The 16,279-nt window shown below is 40.2% G+C and overlaps 1 protein-coding gene across 3 annotated transcripts in view; it reads left to right on the forward strand.

Annotated features, from left to right (window-relative positions):
- Positions 1-16,279, forward strand: part of srcap (Snf2-related CREBBP activator protein) — a 49,825-nt gene that overhangs the window by 6,439 nt on the left and 27,107 nt on the right. For 2 of the 3 annotated variants that reach the window (XM_015389095.1, XM_015389097.1), the window contains exons 3-9: positions 940-3,620; positions 5,182-5,223; positions 7,614-7,874; positions 8,528-8,713; positions 8,808-8,948; positions 11,073-11,256; positions 14,127-14,302. In XM_015389095.1, coding sequence (XP_015244581.1) covers positions 1,179-3,620; positions 5,182-5,223; positions 7,614-7,874; positions 8,528-8,713; positions 8,808-8,948; positions 11,073-11,256; positions 14,127-14,302 — 3,432 coding nt within the window. In that variant the 5' untranslated portion in view covers positions 940-1,178. The remainder of the gene's footprint in view (positions 1-939; positions 3,621-5,181; positions 5,224-7,613; positions 7,875-8,527; positions 8,714-8,807; positions 8,949-11,072; positions 11,257-14,126; positions 14,303-16,279) is intronic. The other variant, XM_015389096.1, reaches the window with a different exon arrangement.

The following is a 16,279-nucleotide window of genomic DNA, read 5'->3' on the forward strand; positions in this document are numbered from 1 at the left end:
GTATCGGATCCAGGACCACATAGCCAAGCGGCCTGGGTCGGATTGGAAAAAATCGGATCTGTGTTGTTCAGACTGTCATGAAAAGATCAGATACAGGTCACATATGTGGAAAAAAACAACAACAAAAAAACAACGTGTGAATGTAGCCGAAGGCTACTTTTCAAATGCGACCTGTGTCTGAATAGCCAGGTTGCATTCATTCAACCTGTACGCCATTAATACTCTACAAAGCGTAACGATTCTGCATCTTGCTACACAGAAGCGGCAAGAAAAACCAACCTTGGCGGACGATAATGCGTAGAGCAGTCTTTATTTTCAACCATCCTGAAAAGATTGTGTTTTTAATGCACTGGCTGAGGGTGGGAAATATCGTCAGATGCGCTCCAGCAGTACTATCCATGTTTACTTCCTTAAAGACGGAGCCTGCATGCTTGTTTCATATTTGTTTCCTACACTCTGCATGCAGGACACTTAAGTTGTATAAATGGAGTTCACACATGAGATGACATAGAAGTCGCATATAAGTGAAAATGTAAATAGCCACACAGGAGAATAAAATTTCACGAAAAAATGAGAATGGGCATTAATGCCTGCAGTTGCCTAAAGTTACAGGATGGTAGATCTTGAGGGCTGGACTTGAGCCCCCCTGCTCTATGTTATGATGAAGGAAAAACAGACATTGCCCTTCAGTCCTAATGCTCCATTTTGGATGCTTCTCATCAGCAGGGTCAGAGAAGCTCAGAGCTGATGGCAAGATGGATTGAGTTGAAAATCTCAGAGGCTGAAAAGGACCTTTAGAGTAGGGGGTTCAGGACGTGCCTGGTCAAACAAGACAGCAATCTTAAACAGACGAAAACCATACATGATACTGAGCCCTAAGGTCATGAGTTGGGAAACCATAAATCAGATTTGTTTATAATATGTCCCATATCTCCACAGGTGCAGTGTGTGGTCGGAGCAGCTCAGAGGAAGGACGATCTGGAGAGGAGGCGGAGCGGCAGCTCGCCTCTCCGGCTGTGGATGTGCTGGGTGCCAACCCCCAGGCTGCACAGAATGTGGCTGGGGAGTCGACTCGGCATGCCCCGCAGCCGGTCGCAGCTGCCCCCCGCCCTGTCCCTCCTTCCACAAATCCGTCCACGGTGCCATTGCCAGACCACAACAACTCTGCGTTGCCGGGAATGGAGCGCGCCTCTCCGAACACTTTGCCTGGGACTATCCCCAGCAGCAACATTAAGGCCATCATTTCACACGAGGTCCTCTCTGAGACCACGCCGACATTTCTCACTGAGGAGCTTAGGTCCACTGCTGGAATGCAAAAACTTCCCCCAGGTCCTCCTCTTGCAGCACAGATTGACAGCACAGTGGAAGAGCATCAGTACGGGTCACAAACTGTTAAAGAGAAAAGCCTGTCAAATAGTCAGGAATTCCAGATTCAGCCTCATCCGCAGAGTCCTGCGCCAGAGACTGGAAAAAATGTGGAACTCACAGGAGGAAATATTCACTTGCGGCCCAAATCACAAATCTGTTTCACACTCCCCTCTTCCGGTTCCCAGTCAGGTGTTGGATTTAAAATCCAGGAACTGCCGGTCCATACAGTTCAGCACAGCCACAAGGCTCTGTCAGGGGTTGCAGAGCCGGTGGGAAGTCGGCAGGACTCAAAACCTCAACTCCAAGTCAAACAAACGGACCCATCGGAAGCAAAACCTACAACGGTCGGAAAGATCTCTCCTGACGCCGTGGAAAAGGAGAAAACAAACTCTTTGGAATCAGACGAGACTTTTCTCAGCACAGAAACTGGGCCTCATTCAGTTGAAACTCTTCAGTTATCAAAAGCCAGACAGTCATCACCTGGAAAAGAAACCTCAGTGTCCTTCTGTGGCGCCGTGGAAGCAGCGCATGCGGACATTAACACAAGGGATGAACACGCCGCCACAACCTCCTTCAACATGCTGCCACAGATCTCTTCTAAGGAGAGCTCCTCAAATCCTCCTGCAGGGTCAGCGCTGCCAGACACAAGTCTAGTTGTCTCGCTTCAGGCAGGGACGTCTCATACCTCAGATCAAATCCCCTCAACCGAGGCGTCACTGATTGCCGAGATTCTTCGCTCAGGCGAGGCTCAAGAAATCGTGGTGGTCGGAGAGGGTGGCGACTGGTCCAACTTGCACCTGAATCAGAATTATCTGGTGCAGCGGGAAGATGGCACCGTCTGCCAGGCTGCCATCGTCAACCAGCTTTCAACAGGGGAACCGAAGCTGTTCGAAGAGGGGGTGCACGCCCAGCCCCTGGAGGTATACGAGTTCTGCAGCCTGGTGGAGGAGGTCGCAGAGGAAACCATTTGCGTCGGCGGCAGCGCGCAGATCCCTCACTCCCCGGGCTACGAGGTGAACTTGTTTAACGCCTTATTGGAAAACGCAGACGAGGACCTCGAGCCGTCTATTCACACAGTTACCGGAGCTGACACCATCTACATTTCCCAGGAGCCCCTCGGGGCAACCGCTGATAACGCTCTGTCTGTTCAGAACCCCCGAGTGGTGGGACAGCATTTAGTGCTAAATTCTAACCAAACTGTAGAAGTTGCGCACACAAGTGAAGTTTGTTTAGTCCAAGTGGCTGCTGTTACATCCGACTCGTTCACCGTCGAGTCTGACGTTGCTGCACAAACTGGGACCCATTGTTCACAACCCGGGTCGGTAGACTTGGGTTTATCACAAGTGAGCAGTTCTGCTGCAGTTCAAACAGTTTCTGTGCAGCACGAAGCCCCTTTATCGCCCGTACTCCCCGGCGAGGACTCTGAGATGTCCTCTTCTGTTTCTGTGCACGTCTCCAGCGCTCCAAGCCAGACCCCAGCGTTCACTGTTGTTAGTGCTGTCAAACCTGAATATTGTGTTTCTTCACCAGAAGGAACCAGAGTGACTCTGTCTCTCACTCCATCTGTTCACAATGTGGTGGTGTCCACAGAAACAAATCCAGAGACGTTCTGCACCACTTACTCCTCTGCTGTCGTAAACCCAAAGCTGCTTCTTTTTAAGCCAGGAGAAACTCCCCTCCTGAAGCACCCACCCTCCCTGCAGGCAAAGGTATCTAAACCACAGAATGTTGACAGCGAATTGGCCGGCACCCTCAGCTCTCCGCCTAAGGAGTGCCTTCCCCAACCTGTCTTAGCCGTGGACTCCCCGTTAGCGTCTACAGCTCTTAGCAGCCACAGAGATCAGACTCAGTGCAGCGTTGACAAAACGTCATCTACAACAACTACTGTGAAAGTTCAACAGACTGCATCCATCATGCCTACAGCTTCAACCAGCAAATCTGAGGCCTTAACTGTTTCTGAAACATCATCAAAAGAGGCAGATCCCCTAGACGCCCCCCAGCCTGTTACACCTCAAACCTTCATCATGCTTTCAGCACCAGAAGAGAGGGACGAAACTGAGAATCCCAATGACTCCAACAGCTTCCCCGATGATGCAGAGGACGAGAGCGAGGACATGGACCAAGATCAGGACGAACAGGGAAGCGACGTCCAAGAGGCTGATTTGGGACACGTCAGCAGCGCCGAGGAAGATAGCGATGATGAGGCAGACCCAGACGGGAGTGAGATAACAACACCCAGCTCTTCACACAAGGTACCTTATCTGAAAATCACACTGTGGCATCTGTTTAATCAGAAAGATACAAAGATACAATGTAAAATAGAGTCTCTTTCCATTCTAGAGCTGCAGATATCAAACAAATGATCAGTTCCTTATGAGGTTCAAAAATATTTAAAACTAATATCAAGAGCGGAAAATGTGGTATGTTTACCAAAAAAAACAAGAAAACCAAGTTCTCTGTTTTTACATAAAGTAAAGCTTAAAGGTTACAACCAGATGCTGCTAACTTTGCAGCTCTGAGCATTCTGGGAAGAGTTATAAGGCAGCTGGAAGTCCATCACTGCAGTGAGAAGGATTATTTACTCTGGATGGTAACCATCTTATATCAATGTCTGCAGTAAATTTCACTTAATCATCAACTTTTCTGTTTTATCTTAAATTAAGGGAATAATCCAGGTCAGTTTAGATTACTCCATCTGCTTGAGATAATAAGCTAGGGCATCTTATCAAATGCTGGATTAACTCATGAAACGTAGGAATTAGCAACAGGAAATAGTACAAACTATGCTAATGTTAGCATCAACAGCCTCCAGTTAGCCTGCTGTGGGATCCATCGAAGGGTTTAGACTTATGTCAATCCTGCATGTCACTCTGTCGCTGCATCTTTTATAAAAATACTTCTTTAAAAACTGATTCTGATCTCTGGGAGCGTCTTCAGTATCTTAGTGATCAAGTATTGTTGAGCAGCCTGTAGAGGGGTATATTCAATGAATTATGCGCTCTGATGCAGCTTTGTAGTTTGTAGTCTTAAATTTACACTTTTTAAAACAACCTTTAAGCAATTATGCTCTCTTAAAAAAAATTACAGTATTTCTAAATCAAATTTTTTTTCTCTTTATACGTAAGATTTTATTTTGTATATTGAACTGAAAAAACAAAAGCATACAAGTTGTTTTTTACGCTGTTGCTGGGAAATAATTTTCCTTTAGAAGTTCTCTCTGTTAGCGGAATAATCATGAATCTAGAAGAGTAAAAACAAAAAAGAACTAAAAGTCGAACTATGGTACATTTAGCATGTAAAAAAACCCCCCCAAAAAACAGAGAAAAATCTGTACCTGATCTGGAAATTCTTGGCTATCTTTGGAGGAAATCAAGCACAGCCGTGAAAACACAAACACATCATACAAACTGTAAAGCATGGTGGTGGAGGGGTGATGTTTCGGTCTTCATTTTAACTGAACCCAATAAAGAATCCAATCTACAACAGAAAAGGAAGCTGTAGTTTTCCTGTAGTGGAAAACTACAGCAGATAAAGTCAATGTTGGTTAGTGCAAATTTCATGAGGTTAACATTGATGCATATTTTTATTCAAAGCTTGCATGATTAGATTTTCAGGATGAATGGAGACGTTTGTAACATCACAGCAAGTCAGAGGAATGAAACTGACCTGTTTTTATTGAATAAAATGGCTGGCATGTTTGCACTGTTTTCATCCTGCATGCTGTCCATTAATGCAGCTCATGTGAATAGTGTTGCTGTTATGAAGCTCCTTTTTTTAAGTTGGCCGCATGCTCAAGCCATGTGTGTTTTACAGCAAGGGAAGAGCAAGACAGACACACAAGCACTGTTTCGGAAGGTAAGCGGTGGTTGTCCAACACCCACATAGGCTGATGCACTGCAAAAAAAAAACTAGTAAGAAGTAAAAAATTCTTAAATTAAGTGTATTTACCCTTAATTTGAGTAGGTAAATAAGATGATTTGCCAATGGAATCAGTGTTTTTACTCCTAAAATTAGATATTTAGATAATATGCACTTGAAATAAGACAATGCAATAGTATTTTTCTTATTTTAAATGTAAATTGTAGGGCCCTATAATTTCCTCGATCACGGAATCGCGGAATTGGCTAATTAATCTAGCAGAATTTCTACATTTGACATGAAATTCTGTTTTTGTGTGGGAGAAGAACGTACGTCGGGGGGGGAAATGCACACCGGGGGACGCAAATCTGGGCGACACAACCCCTCCCGCTCCGCATTTCCGCTCACCCTCCCCAATCAAAACATTGAAAAAATGGCAAAGCGGATTTCCAAAGCTCCGTTTTCGGCGAAAAAGTTGAGAAACAGTTGCTTTCTGTATTTTGCCTTGTTTTTTATGCACTTTAATGTACTGTATGGAAAATATGATTCTTTATTAAATTAAATTGGGTCCTATTTTATTTTTTTACTTGAAAAAGCTAATGGAGCCCTTTTTATTTATAACCATTGGTTCATAACCATTAATATTTTGTTAGTACTTAGAGTGCAGTATTATGTTGCATCATGCAGTAAAAGTACTAAGTAAATCTGTTTTTTTTTACCTCAATAAATTTAAGGTCATTCCTATTTTATTTGTGTACAATTTAATCATTAACATTAAAAGCACATTATTTTTCGACTGAAATAACAGTAAAGGTTAAAAAAACTGAATTCGCAAAAATTTAACAGGAAAAAACAGAATTTTCAAAAATTAAAACGGAAAAAACGAAATTTGGGAAAAAATAAAACGGAATTTGGGAAAAAATAAAACGGATTTTATAGGGCCCTAAAATTGTCTTGTTCCAATGGCAAAGTGTCTCACTTACCCCCTCAATTTAAAAATAAATCCACTTATTTTAAGAAAAACTGACTTCTTTAGATTTCATTTTTTGCAGTGCGCTAACAGGGTAGGGATGTCCCGATACAACATTTTCATTTCCAATATGACAGCATTATTGTAACTTTGAGTATTGGCTAATACAAATACTGACCTGTTGGGATATTGGCATGAATCATGCGTACTTTTATTTCGTATTTAGTAGCGTGACATTTTAGAAAAGGCTTGATTAGGTGATATTACTCAGAAAATAGCAATAGGTATGAAAAACAGCTGACTCATTGATAGTAACCAACGTGTTCTATAAACAGAAGCAGATAAAGTGATTCGATCAGCTCACTTCTGTTGGGATGTTGGATATTGGCTGGTTAATTCCGATTTTTAATATTGAACCAATTTCCATTATCGGTACTGGATCGGGACATCCCTATAACAGGATATTTGAACTTTGCTTACAGCAAATGAAAAACCCCAAATTAATGAAAGAAAAGTCAGCACCATAGATAAGACTTTTAATATAGAAATGTTTTGGAAAGGCCTAATCAATCTGTAGGAGGACTGCTGACCTGACAGTTGTTAACACTCCTGCTTCTGCTGCGGGTCAGTCGATTCAATCTGTACGGCTTCTTTTGGTAGAAAACTTTCAGATAGAAAATTATGCTTAGAGAAAATGCAGAGTTTGATGGTAGGATGAGTTGGAGTGTATTAACTTTACTTTAAATATGACTGATTCCATTGAATTCCATTGAATTGTGACAAGTGCTGTGCTTTAATCTACTAAAGTTGAACTGAAAAGAGTTAAATTGGTGTTGATTTATTGGCCCCACTCATGATTTCAGAAGATTTTCTTTCAGTTATTGCAAAACATGTTTTTTTAAAGACTTTTATTCAAGAATAGGAATCTAAAATCTTTTGTAATTTGCATGCTCGTGCATCAATTTGCATGAATTATTCTATCATTCATATCACTTTTTTTTTTCCCTTCCCCAGCTTCCTATTGATGTGGAAACTTGGCTAACTGCTTTACCATTAGCGCTTTGCAGCTACCCTGTTGGTGGAGAGTGTCAATGATTGTTAGACAGCTGTTAAGTCAGCAGACTCTGGAATTGTGTTTGAAATCAACATTTCAGTGTTAGAGGTTTTTGTTCTTATGCAGTAATCCAGTTTTCATAGATGCCTGATTTGGGGCTTTTTAGCTGTAAGTCATGTTTATCTAAATGAACAATAATATAAAGCATATAAATCAATGTGTAACCTCTTTTTTTAACCTTTTATAATTACTGTAATTAATGCACTTTTCTGCTGCATGTTCACCTTTATCTTTAACTGATCCCAACGCTTCTTTACCTAAAACCTCTAAATGAAGTTGTCTACCATCCGTCTCGGCCCTCAGGTGCGCCAGTGGATCTCAGATCGAGTCGCGGTCAATTCATCTCCATCCTCACCCTCCACCTCCACTTCCTTCCTTGGCCCCTCATCCACCCCTGATTGGACAACGCCTCAACGCGAGAGGACCTCGCCTCTCAGAGGTCCTCATGGCAAGTTTGTTTCTCCTTCGTCTCTGGGCTACAGCTCCTCTTCGCCACCAGACCAAGCTACGCCTCAGCGCTCCCGCGGAGAACGTCACACTGACATGGCAGAGCTGGCAAAACATGTAAGTATGTCAGCCACACAGTTTGGCTTTAATTAACTAAAACTAGAATTCTTCTGCCTCAATACATTCCCTGTGTGACTGATGTGTCAGTATTCAGGTTTATACCCTTAAACTAGGGAATATTAATCCTCTATTCCTTAGTTTGGTTTCCTCAAACAGCAGCAGGAGGAAGTTCTGTTCCTGTTCCCAAAAAATGTTCCAAAACCAGGAAGTTGATCATTGAAAAATGAAAACTAAAAGGGTCAAAGGTTCCCAGAACAACTGACTGGGCTGTGGTTAAAGCCTGGATAAAGCGCCACAAATAAAGAAATGTCCTGAACTTTATCTCAAGCAATGCTGTTTTCTTAGTTGTTTAGTTGATGTGGAATTTAAGCAAAATGTTGATCCTCTGTTTCAAAGTTATCTTTAACTCTGCACATGGAAAACAGGGATTTCATTTATCATCTAGGAGTTAACAAAGCCGCGTATTATTAGCTACTTTTATTCAACAGAATTTAAAACGGCAAGTTAAATACTCTAATAATGTAATTTAATTCCTCTGGATAAGTCAAATATAAACAAACAATGATCAGTAGAGAAAATGGTATTTTAAATGCTTTGCACAAACTACTGGTTTCCAGGAAAAATGGACTGAATTTGCCTTTGTTCTGTAGGAAGCAGACATTGAACATCGAACCCAGGCTCTAAAGAAAGAAGGGTTCTGGTCAACAAAGCGTCTCTCTCGTCTCCCCGAGCCGCAGAGAATCAAAGTTCACTGGGATTACCTCTGTGAGGAGATGCAGTGGCTCTCTGCTGACTTTGCTCAGGAGAGACGGTGGAAAAGAGGTGTGGCCAGAAAGGTGAATATTGTTCCCTTACAGCGCTGTATGTTCTGATCTGTATCAAAGCTGTGTCTCTGGTTATGTACTTAATGTCCTGTTGGTACTTTGGTAGGTGGTGCGAATGGTGATGCGACATCATGAGGAGCTGCGGCAAAAGGAGGAAAAAGCCAAGAGAGACGAGCACGCCAAAATCAGAAGAGTAGCCGCCTCTATTGCTAAGGAAGTCCGGGCGTTCTGGAGCAATGTCGAGAAGGTCTGAAACTCACTGCATTCAGGCTAAAAATGGGGGTCGGTTGGTAACATTTGATGCCTCGGTGCGGCACACTGCTTGCCTCCTCTTCCTGTACCTGATATTTATTATAGCATGGTTATTTAAATGGCTGTACTTATATAGTGCTTTTTCAAGTCAGGAGACTGCACCAAAGCAACTACACCCATTCACGCACACACTCACACTGATGGTGGCAAACTACATTGTAGCCGCAGTTCCCCTGGGGCTCATTGAGAGAAGCCCGGCTGCCGTACACCGGTGCCCCCACCCTCTGACCATCAGTGGGCAATATGGGTGAAGTGTCTTGCCCAAGGACACGACACTGAAAGCAGGAACAGACAGCCCTCCTATTGCAGGGCAAACTCCTGCACCTGACGCCACCGTCGCCCTAAATGTCCACTTATAAAACAACTGGCTATCACCGAGGCTATTTTGTTGTTTAGCTGAGAATATTTAATAAACATAAACATTTATTTTTTTAGTTAATCTTTTCTTTTTAAGATAAAAAAAAAACAAAACTCTTTTCTGATATGAAGAAACTCAAGGAAAAGTTTCTAACAAAAGCAAAAAATTATTTATTTCCCTGGCAGATTTAGTCATCAGTAGGCCTGTTAGGATAGCAAATTTTGCTGTACAATATACTGTTCCAGAAATGATGTGACAAAAGATAATGTTGCTTAAATCTGAAAGTATTAACACCCTGCAGCTTTAGGACCAACTCCATCCTCCTCTGTTTTTCTAACTATCAACTAGCATTACTCTGCTCTAGGGTTGTCAAAAGTATCGATATTAAAAAAAGTATTGATACTGAAACGTTGTATCCGGATACAATACTCATTTTCAAAAGTATCGATACAGTTCTAACACCAGTGGCACCTAAACAGTCATTCATCTAAAGTGCAGAATAGAGGAAAATGTACTTTCTGAACACTGTGTAATTGAATAATTCTGTGCACTTTTCAGTTTCAGACATTTTTTGTAACAGGTGCAGCTGCTGAGAATTATTTTTGTTTCTTAACCGGTTTGGTTAGTGTCATTGTTATGTGTGCAAAGCATAGCCAAATAAGGAAAAGTTAATTTTAATTTTGTAAGTTTTTTATCAAGCTTGCTTAATACTGTGCACAGCAAACAACCTCAAAATGTTGTTCTTATCGTTTATTGTATTTATTTATTTATTGTATTTTAATTATTAATCAAAATATTTCTGTTAAAATTTGGAGTTTTTATCTCTGTAGTATCAAAAATGGTATTGAGTATAGAATATTTTCCTTAGTATCGGTTTCGAGTTGAAAAGTTTAGTATCGTGAAAACCCTACTCTGCTCGCTACTTCTCTGTCTGAAGGCTCCTGTGCTAAGCTAATGAAACATAAATGATTGAGCTCATTTAAATCATCGTACCATGAATTTTTATCATATTAGTTTGTTTATTGTGACAGGCCTAAATGTTAGTTGATTTGTTTTCATATTATCACTGTTTCCTTTGGTTCCTATGGAAGAGGATTAGGGCCACTGGAAAAAAAAAAAAGTTAACTGATTTTTAAATTTTACTTCAGTTTAGTATGGGGAAAAAAGTCAGAATTCTGAGTTTAATCTCACAGTTCTGACTTTTTTCTCAGAATTCTGACTGAATTCTGACAATAAAAACAGTCACAATTCTGAGATTAAAGTCAGAATTCTTAGAAAAAAGTCAGAATTCTGAGAAAAAAAGTCAGAATTCTGAGATTAAAGTCAGAATTCTTAGAAAAAAGTCAGAATTCTTCTTTCCCATACTAAACTGAAATAAAATTTTAAAATCAGCAAACTTTTTTTTTTTCCAAATGCCCTAATCCTCTTCCGTAGCTTCCTGAGCAAGGTTGATTAATAAAAAAGGACACGTTCTAAACTCAAAGACTTTGAAATCATCAGTTTGCAGGTAAAAAATACAAAATCAAAAGGAGTTAGGAAGAGAGATGTCTTTCCTATCAGAATATTTTTGTAAATAATTTAGCTTACATCTGAAGCTCATATAGGTATGCATATTGCATATCCGATCTGTTTTTGATCAGTGAGGATATGAATAAAACCAACTGATTACAATGTTTTTTGTTTTCTTTTGTATATTTGAAGGTGGTGCAGTTCAAGCAGCAGTCTAGGCTGGAGGAAAAGCGCAAGAAGGCTTTGGACCTTCAGCTGGACTTCATCGTTGGCCAAACGGAGAAATATTCTGACCTCCTTAGCAAGTCGCTGGCGAGGCCGTCAGACACCGACTTATCTCCCCAGAAATCTCTGCCACCTCCTGTTGATGAAGAAGGTAGGTCGTCCCTTTCTTAACATGTTTATAGAGTCGACTTATTGGATCAGACGGTGATGTTGTCATAGCAACACGTCAGTGGAAGATTTTCTTTTTCTTTTTCCGATGGGTTTTCAGTGCTACTTAAAAAGCTGTTCACACCGCCAAGGTCGCTGCCACTTTGCTTTACGTTCAGGGAACGTGCCTAATGCCAGGTGTTTCCTGTCGGGCCTGATTTATGCCGGTCAAACCTGCCAGACTTCTTCTTCTTCTGCTGCAAAGCTAATCAAAGAGATCTGATGACAGAGGGCTGGGAAGCAAACATTCACTGTGCAGCGAGTTAGCAGCTTCCTAGCTTTTCCTGTCATGCTTTAGTGCTGCTCTGTCGCAGGTATCCTCAGATCTACTGACGCATGATGCTGCTCAGTCCACAAGCAATCAAACAAGCAAGGAAGTACTTTTCAGTAACCTTAGATCAGTTTCTCTCTTTTTTTGTAGTCACTGTAGATTATTGTTCTGTTTCTTCATCTTGCATACTTATTTTCACTACTAGTCTTTTTTTATATATGGATGCTGCATAACAGACTGACACACAAGAGCATGTCTGTGAAGTTAAAAGATGATGATACATGGTTATTAAGTTTTTTTTTTGTTTTTTGTTTTTTTTACAAATAAAAATCTTAGTTTGGTCATGGTCATTAAAATGTAACGATTTAAGAATTACAGGATTTGCAAAATAATTAATTCCCTGAACCTGACTGCTTATTGGGTTTCCTCCTGTAGGGAAACTGAATGAAAGTATTTGTCAGATAATCTTGTTTCCTTCCTCATGATTAGAATCTTAAGTTTTTATGAGCCGATAGGATAACTTGTTTCAATAGTCAAATTTTGTCTAATCACTTGATTTTAGGTGTAAAAAAATTATTGACTTGCAGGTTGGTGATTTAAAAAAAAAAAAAAGTTTATTAAAATATTATTACCTTAAATAGAAGGAATAATTAATGCTAGTTATTTCTATACACTTCATGTAAATGTATTTTATAGCTGTCCAAATGAATTCTTAAAATCTAAACTGAAACACTGAACTCACCAGCCTTAAAATAAATCTAACCAGCTCCGTTTAAATTTAAATTCATTGGTTCATCTTTGTGTGCACCTGCGTGTGATTTAAGGCTGCATCTACTGATTATTTTGCAAATAGTAGACTTTTTTTTTTTTTTTTTTTTTGATTGATCGATTAATAACCGCATAGCAACAGGTTCCTAAAAGAGGACTTTTTAAAAATGAAAACAGGTGAAGCTAAAACTTTTCCATTTTAAGAGTTCTGGATGGAGCATGTTGACAGAAGAAAAAGTTTTTTTTAAATCTTAAATGCAAAATGGTAACTTTTTTGTTTTGTTTACAACTTTGGTATAATTGCTGCTCAAGATGGGTCTCTCTATACTCCAGTTAACAATTGATTGATTGCTAAATTAGTTGATGATTATTTCAATAATCGATTAATCCCGATTAATTCCATTATTTGTTTCAGCCATAGTGTAATTTCATAGTTTAAATCCTGTTATTCTTAATGGAGCATTCATGCCAAACGCCGACCAGAACAATCCATTTACATGTTATCCCTGCGAAGAGGCAGGAGTTCAGCAGTGGGTCAAGTGCATACAATAAGGACGTTTACAGAGATGTAACGCCTCTGATGGATACGCAGCAACAGCAGCTGAATTTGGAGAATCTAAACTTCTGTATCATGTTGTGACAACCAGTCAGGGACTTGATGTGACCTTGCAAACACCTGTTTTCTTTTTTTCAAAATGGAACATAGAAAAAATTATGTTGAGATAGGATGAATTAAGGATTGCTCTTAAGATGTTTATGGCTGAGTGAACTGCTGCCGTTTCGAACGTGCAAACAAGAGCGCAATGACATCAGAAGCAGCTGCTACAGTAAATAAAGCTGGCATAGAAAGTGTCTGAAAAGAGAGCTTCACTTTCCAAAATGTGATGCATGCTAACTTTTGGCAATGTTTGTGAAGCGAAGTACAAGGCCAGAGGCACAACTTCTACAAATCTGAGGAAGCATCTGAATAAACATGAGATTCTTCCAAAAGGCTGAAGAGCGCAGAATTGTCAACAGCTTCAGATCCACGGCTACAACCTCTGTATTCAGCACGGGTAGCGTATGTTAACTGCTCATTGTCTAGGTAAATGATATTAGTTTTAGATCACGTTTCCATGGTACCGATTCCTGCTACTCCTCTCTGCACTTCAGATTCAACCGTACCTCCTGTTCTCCCTGAACTAAAAGCGTCTCTGGAAAATCTGGTGGACCTCAGGACGCCAGCACCACTGCTTGGTTTTCCATAATAATAATAAAAAAAAGCCCAGTGACTTGCTGGGTAACCTAAGTTTTTGATGCTGAGTAAAAACCAGCAAGCAGATATAAGCTCCTTCTGTTTGATGATGTGATGAAGTGATCAGAGTGGATCTTGTTTTTACAACAGTTCTGTTGAGATATTGCAGGAAAGCAACAGACATGCATGTGGCAACTTTCGTTCACTGTGAAGGCGCCGTTAGAGGTACATTGGTGAAACACCAGGAAGTTTTTGTAACCTGCTTTTGGTCATGAAGGGGAGACGGGTGGATTCAGATGTCCACTATTGGAGATGCTTTAGAGAGAGCTCATCTTCTAGCAGGACAATCCGATCAGGAGCGTATAACCTGTCTCTACCATTTTTTGCAGTCCTCTGCTACTTTGTTTTACACACACATCCCTATAAGATAAGTCGAAGTTTGTGTTTTATGTTTAAAAATGCAAACATTTCTCTCCATATAGCTGCCATTAAAAGAGCCCCCCTCTTTAATTCACTACCTCTCTTGCATCTTTTTCTGTAGACAGAGACTTTGAGCCTCGTGATGAAGAGGAGGACGATGAAGAGACCATAGAGGTGGAGGAACAGCAAGAAGGCAATGATGCCGAAAGCCATCAGAAGGAGATCGAGCTCCTAAAGAAGGAGAGCATGCTGCCCCTGGACCAGCTGCTCAGCACGCTCAAACTGCCACCCCCCCAGGTAACCATAGCAAATGGATAGGGGACAGGGCAGAAAGGGAAAACAAATATTAGACTCGGCGTAACTTATTGCATAGAATTTAAAAATTCCTGTTTTAATGGAGTTAAGTTGGTTTATTAGTCTTTTTGTTTTTTGTAGACATATGGCCTCCTATTAATAGAGATGCTTCTCAGTGTTTAGCCCGTGGAACTGGTTTAAATTCAGAGAACTGGTACAATTGAGAGCCGGTTACTTTATTTTCTTCTAAATTTATTGTATATCTATCAAGATTTAAGATGAAATGATGGAAATGCACTGGGTAATCACATGACAGTGTGTCCTGCTGGCATAATTTAAAGGTTCCCTTCTGTCATTTTAATAAACGTCTTGCTGGAATCCTAAGGTCGTTCTGTCACAAGTGTATTCGGCAAATGGCAGCAAGTAAAATCTTTGTTCTCTGAAGTAACATGTTTCTTCTTCTTTAATGTAACAGCTGTGAAGCTGATTGATTGTGTAAGGGGCAGATAGAGGTTCTCCTCCCAAGGGTTTGTTCAGCTCTGATTAAGAGTTAAATGCATCAGAATTTAACAGAAAGAATAGTGATTCATTCAGGTCATGTTAGTAATGGAATCATGTCACCACTTGTTAAATGGTTCCTGCTCAAGTGTAAAGGTTTTGATGACATATTTAAGGTGAACGGTAGATGAATAAACTCCTGCTTGTAAATACTTCCAAATACTAAAAAAAAAGAAGATATGAGGTGAATCTTTAAAGGGGAATTTAGTTTTTTTTACATTTGGCCCTTGATTTTACTTTGTTACATCATGTTCTACTCACCCATATTAGTTTTGTGTAATTTCGAGCCGTTCTGAAGATATTCCGTTGGGCAATGAGTTGAAGTCACAAACTAAACTGTTCATAATTTATCATTTATGGTACGCCAGCATTCATAACATGTAGGCGAATCACTGTCCCCCAGACATCCGCGGTTATATTTTTTATATTTATGTCTTTTTTTCCCCCCAAAAAAACTTTATTTAACCAATGTATATTACAGCAGGCAGCTACACTCTACCTCTTATATATTCGGCTGGCTAATCTGAATTGTTCAATTCCGCTTCGAGAGCGAGATCATCTGTGGTAGTAACAGTAAAACTAGCTGCAGTTCAGTGGACAGGAAGAATGAACGGTAGCCGACGGGCGCGGATGATGTCATCTCCTCTTATGTTTTTCAAAAATAGAAATATAAAAAATAAAGCCGCGAATGTCTGGTGGACAGTGATTCGCCTGCATGTTATTAATGCTGGCGTACCATAAGGAATACATTTTAAACAGTTTAGTCTGTGACTTCAAGTCGTTGCCCATAGGAAGACTTTACTTGGATATAACCTAACAGAATATCTTCAGGACAGCTCCAAATGACACAAAAACTCATATGGGTGAGAACATGATGTAATAATGTAAAATCAAGCACCAAATGTAAAAAAACAAAAACGGCGTTCCCCTTTAAAAGTTAAAGTATGAATAATGTTAAGCTCACTATAAAACCCCTGATTGACTTTCATTTAAACTAATTTTACATCATTTCTGCTGATTGGAAATTATAAAATTTTATTGTAAAGCCTTGAATCTTAACCTTAAAGGGAGATAAAGATTAGAGTGATGGAAAGGAGGCCTCTAATCCCAAAAGTGATTGATGGATTTGCACAATCCTCTCCATACGCCATATTCATATCATTGTAAACTGCTTGACCTGCAGTTAATATGAGCTACTGATATGCATTCATGCTGTCTATTAGGGGTGTGCAAAATAATCGTAATGATGATGCATCGTGATTCTAATTTTCGTGATCTACTGCATCGATTCTTGATGCCAAGTATCGATTATTAATAAAAAAAAATTCATAAATAAAATTGCTTGAATGTTTGGCGAACATCAGCCAAAAACAACACTAATATAACTTCCAGTCCAGTAGATGTCGCTGCGGATGTGTTGAC

This window comes from Cyprinodon variegatus, unplaced genomic scaffold (assembly GCF_000732505.1).
Source record: "Cyprinodon variegatus isolate N-32 unplaced genomic scaffold, C_variegatus-1.0 Scaffold447, whole genome shotgun sequence".
Lineage (NCBI taxonomy): Eukaryota > Metazoa > Chordata > Actinopteri > Cyprinodontiformes > Cyprinodontidae > Cyprinodon > Cyprinodon variegatus.